This window comes from Trichechus manatus, unplaced genomic scaffold (genome assembly GCF_000243295.1).
Source record: "Trichechus manatus latirostris isolate Lorelei unplaced genomic scaffold, TriManLat1.0 scaffold00244, whole genome shotgun sequence".
NCBI lineage: Eukaryota > Metazoa > Chordata > Mammalia > Sirenia > Trichechidae > Trichechus > Trichechus manatus.
The window spans coordinates 1,494,736-1,506,880 of NW_004444180.1; the positions used below are offsets into that span (position 1 = coordinate 1,494,736).

Here is a 12,145-nt window from a genome sequence, read left to right on the forward strand (position 1 = left end):
AACGCCAAATCTGTCCCCGCCATACAGGTGACCCCTCACCCCTCTCCGAGGGGCAGTCCCCTCCCCACCCCCAAGGGGACGCCCGTCCACACGCCAAAGGAGAGCCCGGCGGGCACGCCCACCCCCACGCCGCCGTCCAGCCCCAGCGTCGGGGGCGTGCCCTGGAGGACGCGGCTCAACTCCATCAAGAACAGCTTCCTGGGCTCTCCGCGCTTCCACCGCCGGAAACTGCAAGGTGGGCGGCGCTCGGGGTGGGGGTGGGGAGGGTGCTGGACGCCGGCCCTTGTCCCTCTGGGCCCGCGGTGGTCAGCGCCCTCGGTGCTCAGGGGTCCCGGGATCCGCGTGCCGCCGAGCGGCGTTGGGTCCGCGTGAGCGCCCGGCAGAACTGGCCCCAAGGGGCGCCGCGAGGCTCTCCCGGCCTCTACGCTCTTCTGCCCAAGGGTCCCTCGGCCCCGCTGCTGGGCCTCGGGGGTGGGAGGTGGTGTGGACGATCGGGAAGCCCCGAGGTTAGGGCGGCGGTGCGTAGGGGCCCACCAGCACCACAGCAGGGCGGATTGGGCGCAGGGGGCACAGCGGGGCTTGGGCCTGGGGGGCCAGAGAAGGCTTCAGCACCGGGAACGGGATAGCTCCGCGGCTCCGGGCTCCTGCAGCTGAGCCTCTGCTGGAGTTGGGCAGACTCTGCAGCTGGGGCCGGCGGGAACCCGCCGGCCGGACAACCCCCAGAGTGCGGGGGTGGGGCCGATGGGTGTTCCGGTCAGCCCTCTCAGGGCTGGCGGTCACCACGCTTCTCTCTACCTGCTGGTCCCACGTGCAGTCCCGACGCCAGAGGAGATGTCTAACCTGACCCCGGAGTCGTCCCCGGAGTAAGTGCCCCTGGCCCCCCCTGAGCCTGGGTGCTTGGCCGGGGTGGGGGGCGTGTGGACCCAAACTGTGGGGGCTGGGCAGTCATCCGAGGGTCCTGAGCGGGGGCAGCAGTGCCCCCTTAAGGCCCCCTACCTGTTATCCTGGGCCCCTCCCTGATATCTGTCCCCCAGGCCAGTTGCTTGGTGGGACAATGGGGGATGGGGGAGCAGCGAGGGAGACGCTCAGGAGGAGAGTATCTGTGCTCCCCGCCGTGCTGAGAAGCCCTGGTCCTGGTGGGAGGCCTGGTGGGAGGCCTGGGGTCTGCTCAAGGTGGGGGAGGGGAGTACAGGGGAGGTGCAGGGGGAGGGGAGGGAAGTGTGTGGCATGGGGGGGGTCCCTCACAGCCACATCTGCTGATACTCGTCACACACACCCCTGCTGTGGAGCCCGGCCCCTCGCCCTCAGCCAGGGCAGCTGTGTGATGTCCAGCCCCTCTGGGTAGCCCTCCTCAGCTCCTTCCTGGGACACAGACCCAGCCAGGGGGTGGCGCTGTCCAGACTTGCTAGGGCAGAGGGGCTTGCCTGCTGGGGCTACTGCATCGGCTTTCTGGAAGGATTCTCCAGGCAGAAGCAGAGCCCTGGCCTCCTGAGCCTCTGGGGCCGGCAGTGGGCTCATGAGGGCAGGAGGTTCTCAGGGTGAAAACATAGTCCCACCTGAGGAGGGAGAGCAATTGGTAGAGTCGGCCGGGAAGCCCGGCACGGACGAGGGCCCCCCAGGAAGCCCGGCATGGATGAGGGCCCCCCAGGAACCCCGGCACAGACGAGGGCCCCCCCAGGAACCCCGGCACAGATGAAGAGCCTCCAAGGAAGCCCAGCGGGGACAAAGAGCCCCCCAGGAAGACCGGCACGGACGAGGGGCCCCCCAGGAACCCCGTCATGGACACGGAGCCCCCAGGAAGCCCGGCACAGACGAGGGCCCCCCCAGGAAGCCCAGCACAGATGAAGAGCCTCCAAGGAAGCCCAGCGGGGACAAAGAGCCCCCCAGGAAGCCTGGTACGGATGAGGAGCCCCCAGGAAGCCCGATACGGATGAGGGGCCCCCCAGGAAGCCCAGCACAGACGAGGGGCCCCCCAGGAAGCCCAGCACATATGAAGACCCCCCAAGGAAGCCCAGCGGGGACAAAGAGCCCCCCAGGAAGCCTGGTATGGATGAGGAGCCCCCAGGAAGCCCGATACGGATGACAGGCTCCCCCAGGAAGCCCAGCACAGATGAAGAGCCCCCAAGGAAGCCTGGTACAGATGAGGGGCCCCCCAGGAAGCCCGGCACGGACAAGGAGCCCCCCAGGAAGCCTGGTACAGATGAGGGGCCCCCCAGGAAGCCCGGCACGGACAAGGAGCCCCCCAGGAAGCCTGGTACAGATGAGGGGCCCCCCAGGAAGCCCGGCACGGACAAGGAACCCCCCAGGAAGCCCGGTATGGATGAGGAGCCCCCAGGAAGCCCGATACGGATGAGGAATCCCCCAGGAAGCCCAGAACAGACGTGGAACCATTTGGGGAGCCCAACACTGGCACGGAGGAGCCCAGCAAGCGTGGTACCAACACTGGCACAGAGCTGCCGGGCACAGACACAGAGCCAGCAGCAAGTCCCGAACCAGCACAGAACCACCCAGCACCGGCCCAGAGGAGCCCAGAGCGCCCTGCCTGGACAGTGTGCGGGGGAGGATGGCCTCAGCAAGGTGGGGTGCAGACTGAGCCAGGGGCCGGAAGCCAGCTCCACCCTACTGAGGCCCTCGGCTCCCAGATGCGCAGGAGGATGGCTATGGGAGGCCTCAGGTGACGGGACACAGGCTGATCTGGGGTCGGCGTCAGCCGCCCTGGGGCCCCGCAGCCGGCCCCCCTGGGGCTGAAGGGGGGGTTCTCAGCCCCGCAGGGGGCCATCATATGGGTCACAGTTCCTCATCCTGGAGAGATACTGTTGAGCACTGTCTCATCTGCCCACGGAGGCCTCCATCGGTCAGTCTGTCCTGGAGAGTGACGGTGCCAGGGCCAGAAGTCCAGCAGTGACACAGGGTGGGGTGGGGCTGCAGGGGTGAGAGCCAGCGGGAGCTGTCTCGACCATACCCAGCAGGCTCACAGACAGTGCTGAGACCCATCGGCAGCTGAGAGAGAGAGAGAAGGATGAGGCAGGAGGTGGACACAGCCCGAGTGACCGTCCACAGGGAATGGACAGACAAGAGGCCCGTGCACACGATGGAGTGTTACTCGGCCATCGGGGAAGTGAAGTCCTGACACACACCGCATTGTAAGTGGATCTTGAACACGTGCTGAGTGAGAAGCCAGACGCCAAAAGACAGATGGTGCATGTCTCACTGGTATAAAACATCTGGAATAGACAGAGGCATCGAGACTAAAGTTCATTAGTGGTTGCCAGGGACTGAGGGTGAGCGGCAACAGAGAGTCAAAAAATTTTTTCCAAGAGAAGAAGGAGCGTATCTGGAGCTGTGCAGAAGCAGCTTGCCCCACACTGGCCCACCAAGTATGGTGTCTGCCACCTGGAGCGTGCGCTCGGGCTCTCCTCCCAGGGGCATCCCACTCAGATGAGGATGCACGTCGCCGGCCTCGAGACCTGGGTTCAGGGGACTGTTTTAATCCTACTCTTGTTGTTGCTGGGTGATGCTGAGTCCGCCCCGACTCGTGGCCGCCCCAGGCACCACGGAACAAAACACTGCCTGGTCCTGCGCCATCCCCGTGATTAGTCGTGGGTTGGACCATTGTGCTCCAGGGGGTTTTCGCTGGCTGATTTTCAGAAGTAGATTGCCAGGCCTTCCTAGTCCATCTTTGTCTGGAAGCTTCGCTGCAACCTGTTCAGCATCATAGCAACACACAAGCCTCTACTCACAGACGGGTGGTGGTTGCTCATGAGGTGCCTTCGCCGGGAATCAAACCCGGGTCTCCTGCGTGGAAGATGAGAATTCTGCCACGGAGCCACCACTGCCTCAATCCTACTTCGAACGTCCCTTGTTGCTAGTTATTGCTGAGTCAATTCCAACCCATAGCGACCCCACGTGACAGAGTAGAACTGCCTCATAGGGTTTTCTTGCTGAAGCAGATTGCCAGGTCTTTCCTCCTGCGGAGCTGCTGGTAGGTTTGAACAATTGACCTTTTGGTTAGCAGGCAAACACTTAACTATCACGCCATCAGGCTCCTTGAGTGTCCCTTAAATTGCAATTTTCTGCTCTTACCAAAAGCTTTCACAAATGTAATTGTAATTATTGTATTTTTTCAGAAAAGTTAAAAAAAAAAAAAAAAAAAGGCTCACAGTGGTGACGGCCAGTGGGGCTTGCCTGCAGCCCTCTCTCCTTTTGCTTCTGATTCTTGAGACCCTGCCAGGCCTTGTTCTGCACCTAAGGGCCTGGCCAGCGTGTCCGCAGGCTTGGGGTGGCCCGAGGCCTCCTCCTCACAGAGGCCTTGCCTGTTGAGAGCACTGTGATGTTGCTCCCGGCTGTCGGCATGGGCCTGTCTGCCAGAGCCATGCCACTGGTGTCCCCAGCACGGAAATATTCATCCCATGGATGTGACCACTCCCCATGGGGCCTGTCTGCTGGGGCTACCCACCGGGGTCCCCAGCACGGAACTATTCATCCCACGGATGTGACCGCTCCCCACGGGTCTGTCTGCCAGGGCTGCCCACAGGGGTCCCCAGCACGGAATCTCTGCTCATCGGGCTCTGACTGTTTCCATCCTCCTCCAGGGAGGAGAGCCTCTCGAAAGCGCCTGGCCGCCCTGTAATCTGTCAGCAGGCGTTCTGCCCCAGTGTGGTCGTGGGGCACGGGGAGCAGTTCGGGAGAGGCCTAGCCTTCCAGAGCATCAGACACAGGGCAGGTGGCTGGAGGGAGAGCTGGCAGGGTGCTGGAAGAGTGCTGAGGTCAAGGTTCAGGGGGACCTCGTCTGTGCTCCTCGGCCAGGATTCCAGGGCAGGCGGGGCGTCAGCTCAGGCCCACTGGAGCAGAAGGGCTTTGTCAGAAGGCTGCGGGTGGCTCAAGAACGGCCAGCTTAGGAGGTGGGCAGGAATCAGAAGAATTAACCAGCCAGGAAAACTGCCAAAACCATGCTTCGGAGAGGACACCCCGCTCACCATACCCTGTGGCAGCAGGCCCAGACGTCACGCCGTGGCCCTCTCCTGTCTGCCTGCTGTGAGGGTGCATCTGCCTGTGGAGCTGGGGCGTGTGCCCACACCCTAGCTGCAAGGGAAGCAGACAGAGGCCGCCTGGTGTACAAGTCACCTCTGCTGCTGTGTAACAAACAGACCCAGTGATGACTCACGTTTCTGCTGGTTGGGGCCCAGTGGCGCAGCCGGCCTCTGCTCAGTCTCACGGCGGGCATCAGTGCCGGCCCGGCCCCACCTCAAGGCTTAGTGCGGCTGTCGGCTGCGTCCAGGTCCCTGTGGCCCCAGCATGTCAGCTTCATCAAACCAGTCAAGCAGCCAATTGGTGTAACTGCCGTCAGTAAGTTGTACACCTGTAAAAAGTTGAAAAACAAAAGACCTACCACCGAGGGAGTCTGCCAGCCAGACGGAAGCCACTGTCCTTGGTAACCCAGACCCGGAAGTGACACCCTCACCAGCGTGCACTCTGTGGGTTGGGAGGGAGTTGCAGGCCCCCACACGCGGTGTGGGGACCACACAGGCCGTCGGTCCTGAGACAGGGACCAGGACCATCTCACGACCGCCTCCCACACTGGCGTCTCCGGCTTCTGAGGGGCAGGAGGGCTCCCCTGGAGGGTGGTCCAGGCCTGGGGAGGGTGATGAGACCAGCGGCTTGGCTGAGGTGCGTCTGCCGTGGGTGTGGCCTGAAAGGAGGAGGTGCGCCCAGCCAGAGGGTGACGGGTGGGGTCGACAGAGGCGGCCGTTGTCCGGGCGCAGCCGGAGGCGCTCCCAGCGTCTAGCAGCCTTGGGTGGTGTAGACGCTGCTCTGCTGGGCCACACGGAGAACAGGATGTCTGTCACGGGAAAAGGTAAATCCCTGGAGTCAGGCCCGGCACAGGGAGCCCGTGGCGAGGTCATCGGGAGCGTGGTTGGCCCAGGACACCCCGAGCCAGGTCCTGACACGGCCAGGGTGGGGGGGCTTCGGTCTGCACCGGCAGGTGGCCTTGGCTGGGGTGGGGGGGCACGACGCAGCTCTGTGCTCCCAAGAGTGGGCCACCGCGTGCCCGCCTGCCCACCCGGGGCTGGCTGTGGCCCCAGAGGTGGGCGGGGGAGGGCGCGGGTCCTGACCCCGCTCTCTGAGGCTGCTGTCCCTCTGGAGCTCCCCAAACCGTGCCTAGGACACCGTAGCTGCTCTGATTCGCTGCTGCCTAGCGACTCCAAACACAGCGGCTCCAGCGGAGGGGCAGGGCTGGGGCAGGGCAAGTGAGAGGGCAGGGAGCCCCCAGCCCTTGTTCTCCCCTTCCCCAGCAGGCACTGCCCAGGCACAGCTGCGGTGAATGGGAGGAGGGGCCGGGCCCTGGGGTGGTGGGCCCGGCACGGGCAGGGGGCCTGTGCAGACAGCAGGGACGTGAGAGGCAGAGAGCCGGCCCTGGGCCCTGAGGACCCACCCCCACCAAGTGTGACCGGCCGCCCTGCCCACATGCCCCCAGGCTGGCCAAGAAATCCTGGTTCGGGAACTTCATCAACCTGGAGAAGGAGGAACAGATCTTCGTGGTCATCAAGGACAAGCCGCTGAGCTCCATCAAGGCCGACATTGTGCACGCCTTCCTCTCTGTGAGCCCTGGGGACTCGGGGACAGCCAGGGAGCAGCGGGACGCTCAGGCCCCTGCACTCACTCTGTCACTCACGCTCACACTCACACTCACTCCCTCACACTCCCTCACACACACACACTCCTCACATACACACACTCCTCACACTCACTCCCTCACACTCCCTCAGTCTCACACTCACACTCTGTCACTGACTCACACACTCACCCACCCACTCATGTACCCAACAAGCACGGGTCCTGCCTGGCCGGCCAGGACCCTGGAGGGAAACACCCATGTGCTCCTTCACATTCACTCACATTCGCTCGCTGGTCCTTGGTCTGAGCGGCCCTGGGCGTGGCCAGGCCAGGGAGCCCCGTCACCCTCCCCCAGGGTCCTCCCGCAGCCCAGGCTCCGGCCCCCTCCCCACCCTCAGGCACACAGGCCAGGCTTGCTGTGTTTCCTCTCGTCCATGCAGCCTCTGCCCCCCTGTGGTCCCTCGAGCCACCGCCACCCCTGCCACCCTGGCTAGGAAGGCCTCCCACCCCCCTTAGTCCCCAAGATGGAGTCTGTGCTGAGGTCGGGGCCCAGCAGAGCAGGGCAGAACTTCATGCCCCAGACACTCGCCCTGAGTCCCCTCTGCCACACAGCCTCCTCTGGGCCAACTCCCCCACCACAACAACCCCACACTGGGCTCCACCCCCCCACCGGGGTGCCCGTGCCCTGTCCTTACTCCCGGGCATCCCTGCATGCTGAGGATCTCCCCCACTGTGGACACCCCTGTACTGGGGCCTCACTCTGCTCAGCGGCCGAGCTGGGGGCAGTGGCTTCTCAAGCAGCAGAGCCCTCACCTGGGGGTGATGCCCTTAAGGGCAGACAGCTGCTGCCTGCTGTGTGGAAATGCCCCCCCATCCCTCCCATGTAACTGGAACACAGCAGGGCCCACGTGGCACAGGCCTGAGCCAGCTGTCCAGACGCTCCTATAATCAGACCAGCAGGAAACAGGACTAAGACGACTCCTGGGTCGTGTCCAGAGCCCCCAAGCCGGCCTGTGCTCCCTAACCCACAGAAAGCACCTGCTGGCCCTGTTCCCCCACTCGCTCTCAGGGTCTGCAGCCCCCCCACAACTGTTCTCACTCCTTGGTGGCCGCTCCTCCCTCCTCCAGCTCGATCTGTATGGGTCCTCGGTCATGTACCCCACCTGCACACCCCGTCTGCTCTGCCCCGTGCTTCTGTCAGTCCAGAGAAGCCCACGAGCAGGATTTCCCTTGTTTGGTGGGGGCCTTGGGTGGGGGGCTGAGTGCTCATCTCTGACAGTTTCCATCTGTGTTACACCCATTACACAGGCAGGAAGCAGAGGCTTGGGGCTTGCACAGTTCGTGCACAGCAGAGCCGGCCTTTCCTGGGCTACCTCCCCGGGTTGTGGGGGGACACGGGGTGGGTGTGGGGAGTGAGCTTGGGGCCAGGGCCGCGGCCACGACTCAGCCCACCTGCCGCTCCCACCAGATCCCCAGCCTCAGCCACAGCGTCATCTCCCAGACGAGCTTTCGGGCCGAGTACAAGTCAACGGGGGGCCCGGCCGTGTTCCAGAAGCCGGTCAAGTTCCAGGTGGACATCACATACACGGAGGGTGGGGGGACCCAGAAGGAGAACGGCATCTACTCCGTCACCTTTACGCTCTTGTCAGGTGAGCTGGCGACAGGTGGGTGGATAGGCAGGGCCCTGCGCCCTGCACGGCCTGACCCCACTCTGCCCCCAGGCCCCAGCCGGCGCTTCAAGAGGGTGGTGGAGACCATCCAGGCCCAGCTGCTAAGCACGCACGACCAGCCGTCCGTCCAGCAATTGTCAGGTGAGTGGGTGTGGCGTGGCGCCTCTGTGGCCTGTGTGGCTCAGACGGGGGCGGTGGGGGGGCGTGAGGATCTGGCCTCTCAGGCTGCTTCCGGCCTGGCGGTCTCTGCACACCAGGGGCGTGAGGCTCAGCTGCTCGGGACTGAAAGGAGCCTCTTGTCCACTGTAGAGACGCCCCCGCCAGCGCCAGGACTGAGCTGGGGCGCCGTGCTTAAGGGCCAGAAGGTGGCCACCAGCTACGAGAGTAGCCTCTGACGCTGGCAGGTAAGGTTCCGGCCCCGCCGCCGGGCGGGGAGGGCTGCGGGCAGGGCTCTGGCCCGAGAGGTGCCCCGTGCCCGCGCCGCGTCCACTGCTGGCTCCAGCCCCGCACAGGCTGAGCCCCCGGCCGCCGTCTGCTGAGTGGCCCGCAGCTGCGGCCCGGCCTGGCGCGAGGGTGGACTTCCGGCGAGCAGGGACCAGCGCCCTGCCTCAGAGCCCGCCCGCCGGCCATCAGGCACCCCCGCGTGTAGCACCCCCAGGGGCTGCGGGCCAATGCCCACGCTGGCTCCGGTGTCCTGACCCTCTTTTTCCTCACGCTGGGGGCCCCAGCTTGGGCAGGACAGAGGGGGCACTTGGGGGAAGGGGCTGCCTGGCCGAGCTGTGGGAGGCCCAGACCTGGAGCCCCGGGCTCGTGCAGCGGTGTCTGAGAGGAGAGGGCTGCACAAGTGTGTGGGGGGCCCTGTGTGTCAAGGGGCACGAGGCTATCGGGCCTGACGGACCGTGCGTACACGGCATCTGTTAGTGAGGGCCGGAAGGATGGGCACCTGTCCATCTGCAGGGGCGTAGCCACGGGTCTGGGGACACAAGATGGCACCCAGATCCAGCGCACTGAGCCTGCTGTTCAGGTTACAGGAGGCGGCTCGTCAGGGGTCCATGGTGCTGCTGTGTGGGGTCCTGGGGGCCCGAGTGGGCCCCCCCATCCACTTTGTGCTTCCAGCCATGCTCATTCCATTGTGTGTGTGTCACTCCCCCCATATCTCCTGCTCCTCATCACCCCATTGGTGGGCAGGGGCTGGGGCCCGCTCTCCTGGGAGGAAGCTGGCATGTGGGAATGGCGAGAGATGTGCCCAGGTACACTCAGGTGTGCTCAGGTACACTCAGGGGCACTCAGGTACACTCAGGGGTGCTCAGGGGCGCTCAGGTGTGCCCAGGTACACTCAGGGGTGCTCAGGGGCGCTCAGGTGTGCCCAGGTACACTCAGGTGTGCTCAGGTACACTCAGGGGCACTCAGGTACACTCGGGTGCTCAGGGGCGCTCAGGTGTGCCCAGGTACACTCAGGTTGTGCTCAGGTACACTCAGGGGCGCTCAGGTGTGCTCAGTGTGGCACTTCCCAGGGTAGGAGGGGTGAGGACACACACAGGCTGGCTGCCCTTGCCCCAGGTACTGCAGGGACTGTGGGCACTGTCCCAGGCAGGGCTGCCACTGTCAGGCCTTGGCAGTCTCACGGTGCCCTAAGGCTTCCGTCGGCTGCTGGCCTCTCCCAGGCCCTGGGAAGAGCTGGGCAGCCTTGTCAGAAGCCAGGCTGGGCAGGGACGGGGCTTGTCCAGGGAGGCCTGGGCCTGGTGTCCACCCAGGAGGCACTGGCCTAAGGTGACCCCCTGGCATGAGGCTCCTCTGCTCCGGGCCAGCTGTGGCCCCAGTCCCAGCCCTACCTCACGTGGTGTCTGCGCGTCTGTCTGTCCATCAGCAAGGACCTCTGTCCCAGGTCTTGGGCCCCGCAGTGACCAAGCAGGACAGGGCCCTGTCCCCAGGGCTCCAGCCTCCCCCTTCCCCAAAGCAGGGGATGCCGTGCTGGCCCTGAGCCTGGTATAGCCCGAACTGCTGTCCATGGAGACTCTTGGAGCCCATGCTGGCCTTGAGCCCGTCTCCCTGCTCTCCTTCCCTGGGAGTACAGGGATGTGGGAGCCCTAGCCAGGCCCCATCCAGCCCAGCACCCTCCCTCCCACACCCCACAGTCCTCCAAGGGATGTGGGGCCTTTCCTGATAGCGCCCCCAGCCTGCCCAAGAAGAGGAGGCTGAGAGACCCCCAAGGAGAAGGCAGGGAGCAGAGGAGAAGACATGTCTCGCCCTGTGCAGGCCCCCACGAGGGCCTGGAGGTGCAGCTCCTACCACGAGTGGGAGCCCTAGAGGGTAGGGGTGTTGGGGTGAGTCACAGGGGCCCTGAGCGGGGAGTGCAGGGCTAGGACCCAGGTGAGGACTGAGCCAGGGCAGACCCCAGCTCAGCCTGTGTCCTGTGGACAGCCGTTGCTGGAGATGTCCCCTCGCCCGCCGCCCACCCCGCCCCCTGCCCCCCGCCCCGAAGCTGTTCTCACCCTCTGCCCTCCTCTCTCCACTGTCCAGACAACACACACTGTATGGAAAAGCTGAAGGGGAGGCTTTCTAAGTGTGGTAAGAACCCCACGCTCACCTCCCGCGCCCGCAGCCGCAGCCGCAGCCCGCCTCTGACACGCACACACACGGCACCTGCCCCAGGCACACCGTGCCGCACACTGCACCAGGAGCAACCCGCCACTCGCCCACTGGGTGGCGCCAAGGGCCACCCTGCCAGCCTAGGACCCTCCCTCCCCCGCCAGCCCCGTCACCCGCCCAACCCGCCTGCAGGGCTTGATGCTGGGAGTGTGCACATGCTCACAGGCCCCAGAGTCCAGGCCGGCCCCAGAGGGACCCCAAGGCTCAGTCAGAGAGGAGGGGTCCCCGCACCCCGAGGGCCCGGCCGTGGCCCCAACTGGTTATTGTGTCCCTTGAGGACGTCAGTGCCCCGGGAGGTCCCGTCCCAGCTCACTGGGCAGGGAGAGGGGCTGCCCCCTCAGCGCTCTGGGCTCACGGGGGCCCGGGAGGAAGTAGAGCCGAGGGGTCACCTGTTGGCCACCTGGGCGGTAAGCAGAGCACCAGCTGCCCCACCTGGGCTGTTCCCTTCCCCCCAGGACCTTCACTCTGGGACCAGGGCTGCCCCCTGCTGCCTCATCTGCCCTGCCTCCATGCCTGCCCACCCATCTGCCATCTGTCTGTGCTGAGCTCTGTCTGAACTGCCTGCCTTGCCACCCGGGTGGGATGGGGGGGCTGGCAGCCACACCCTCTCCTGCCTCTGACTGGGGTGGGGGGGGTCCCCACTGCCCTGCGGCGTGTGGCTGGCCCAGGTCTTGATGCCTATCTTGGGGGTCGGGGTTGGCCAGGCTGCAGGGCTGAGGGGCGGCCGGGGCTGATGTGGGGAACCCGGCATGAGACTCGGGGGTCGGGGCCTTCAGGGCCCGCTGGTGAGTGGCAGGGGGTCTCACCACGTGCCCATGCGGTCATCTCAGAGGCCTGGGGACCCTGAGCTTCCTGCTGCACACCCCGGGCCGCCAGGGCCCCCGCCTGCCTGCTGCCCGCCGCCCCACGCACGCCCTCCACCGCCCTGGCCTCCCCGGTCCTTCTCGCCAAAGCCTCCGTTCATCCGTGTGTTCTTTCTCTCCTTCCCTCCCTGCCTCTTTCTCTTTCCTTTTTTATTTTTGTCTTTTGTTCTGTGTACCCAGGCAGCCCGTTGAGTAACTTCTTTGACGTAATTAAACAACTTTTTTCAGACGAGGAGAACGGGCAGGCGGCCCAGGCCCCCAGCACACCCACCAAGCGCAGTGCCCCCGGCCCGCTTGGTGACTCGGCGGCCGCTGGCCCCGGCCCCGCAGGAGACTCCAAGCACCCGA

General features: G+C 65.2%; 1 protein-coding gene across 1 annotated transcript in view; it reads left to right on the plus strand.

The window, feature by feature from the left end:
- The window catches only part of BRSK2 (BR serine/threonine kinase 2), a 33,565-nt gene that overhangs the window by 20,448 nt on the left and 972 nt on the right, over positions 1-12,145 (plus strand). The window contains exons 15-21 of the mRNA XM_004389421.1: positions 28-235; positions 815-863; positions 6,476-6,599; positions 8,084-8,264; positions 8,337-8,426; positions 10,806-10,853; positions 12,026-12,144. Coding sequence (XP_004389478.1) covers positions 28-235; positions 815-863; positions 6,476-6,599; positions 8,084-8,264; positions 8,337-8,426; positions 10,806-10,853; positions 12,026-12,144 — 819 coding nt within the window. The remainder of the gene's footprint in view (positions 1-27; positions 236-814; positions 864-6,475; positions 6,600-8,083; positions 8,265-8,336; positions 8,427-10,805; positions 10,854-12,025; position 12,145) is intronic.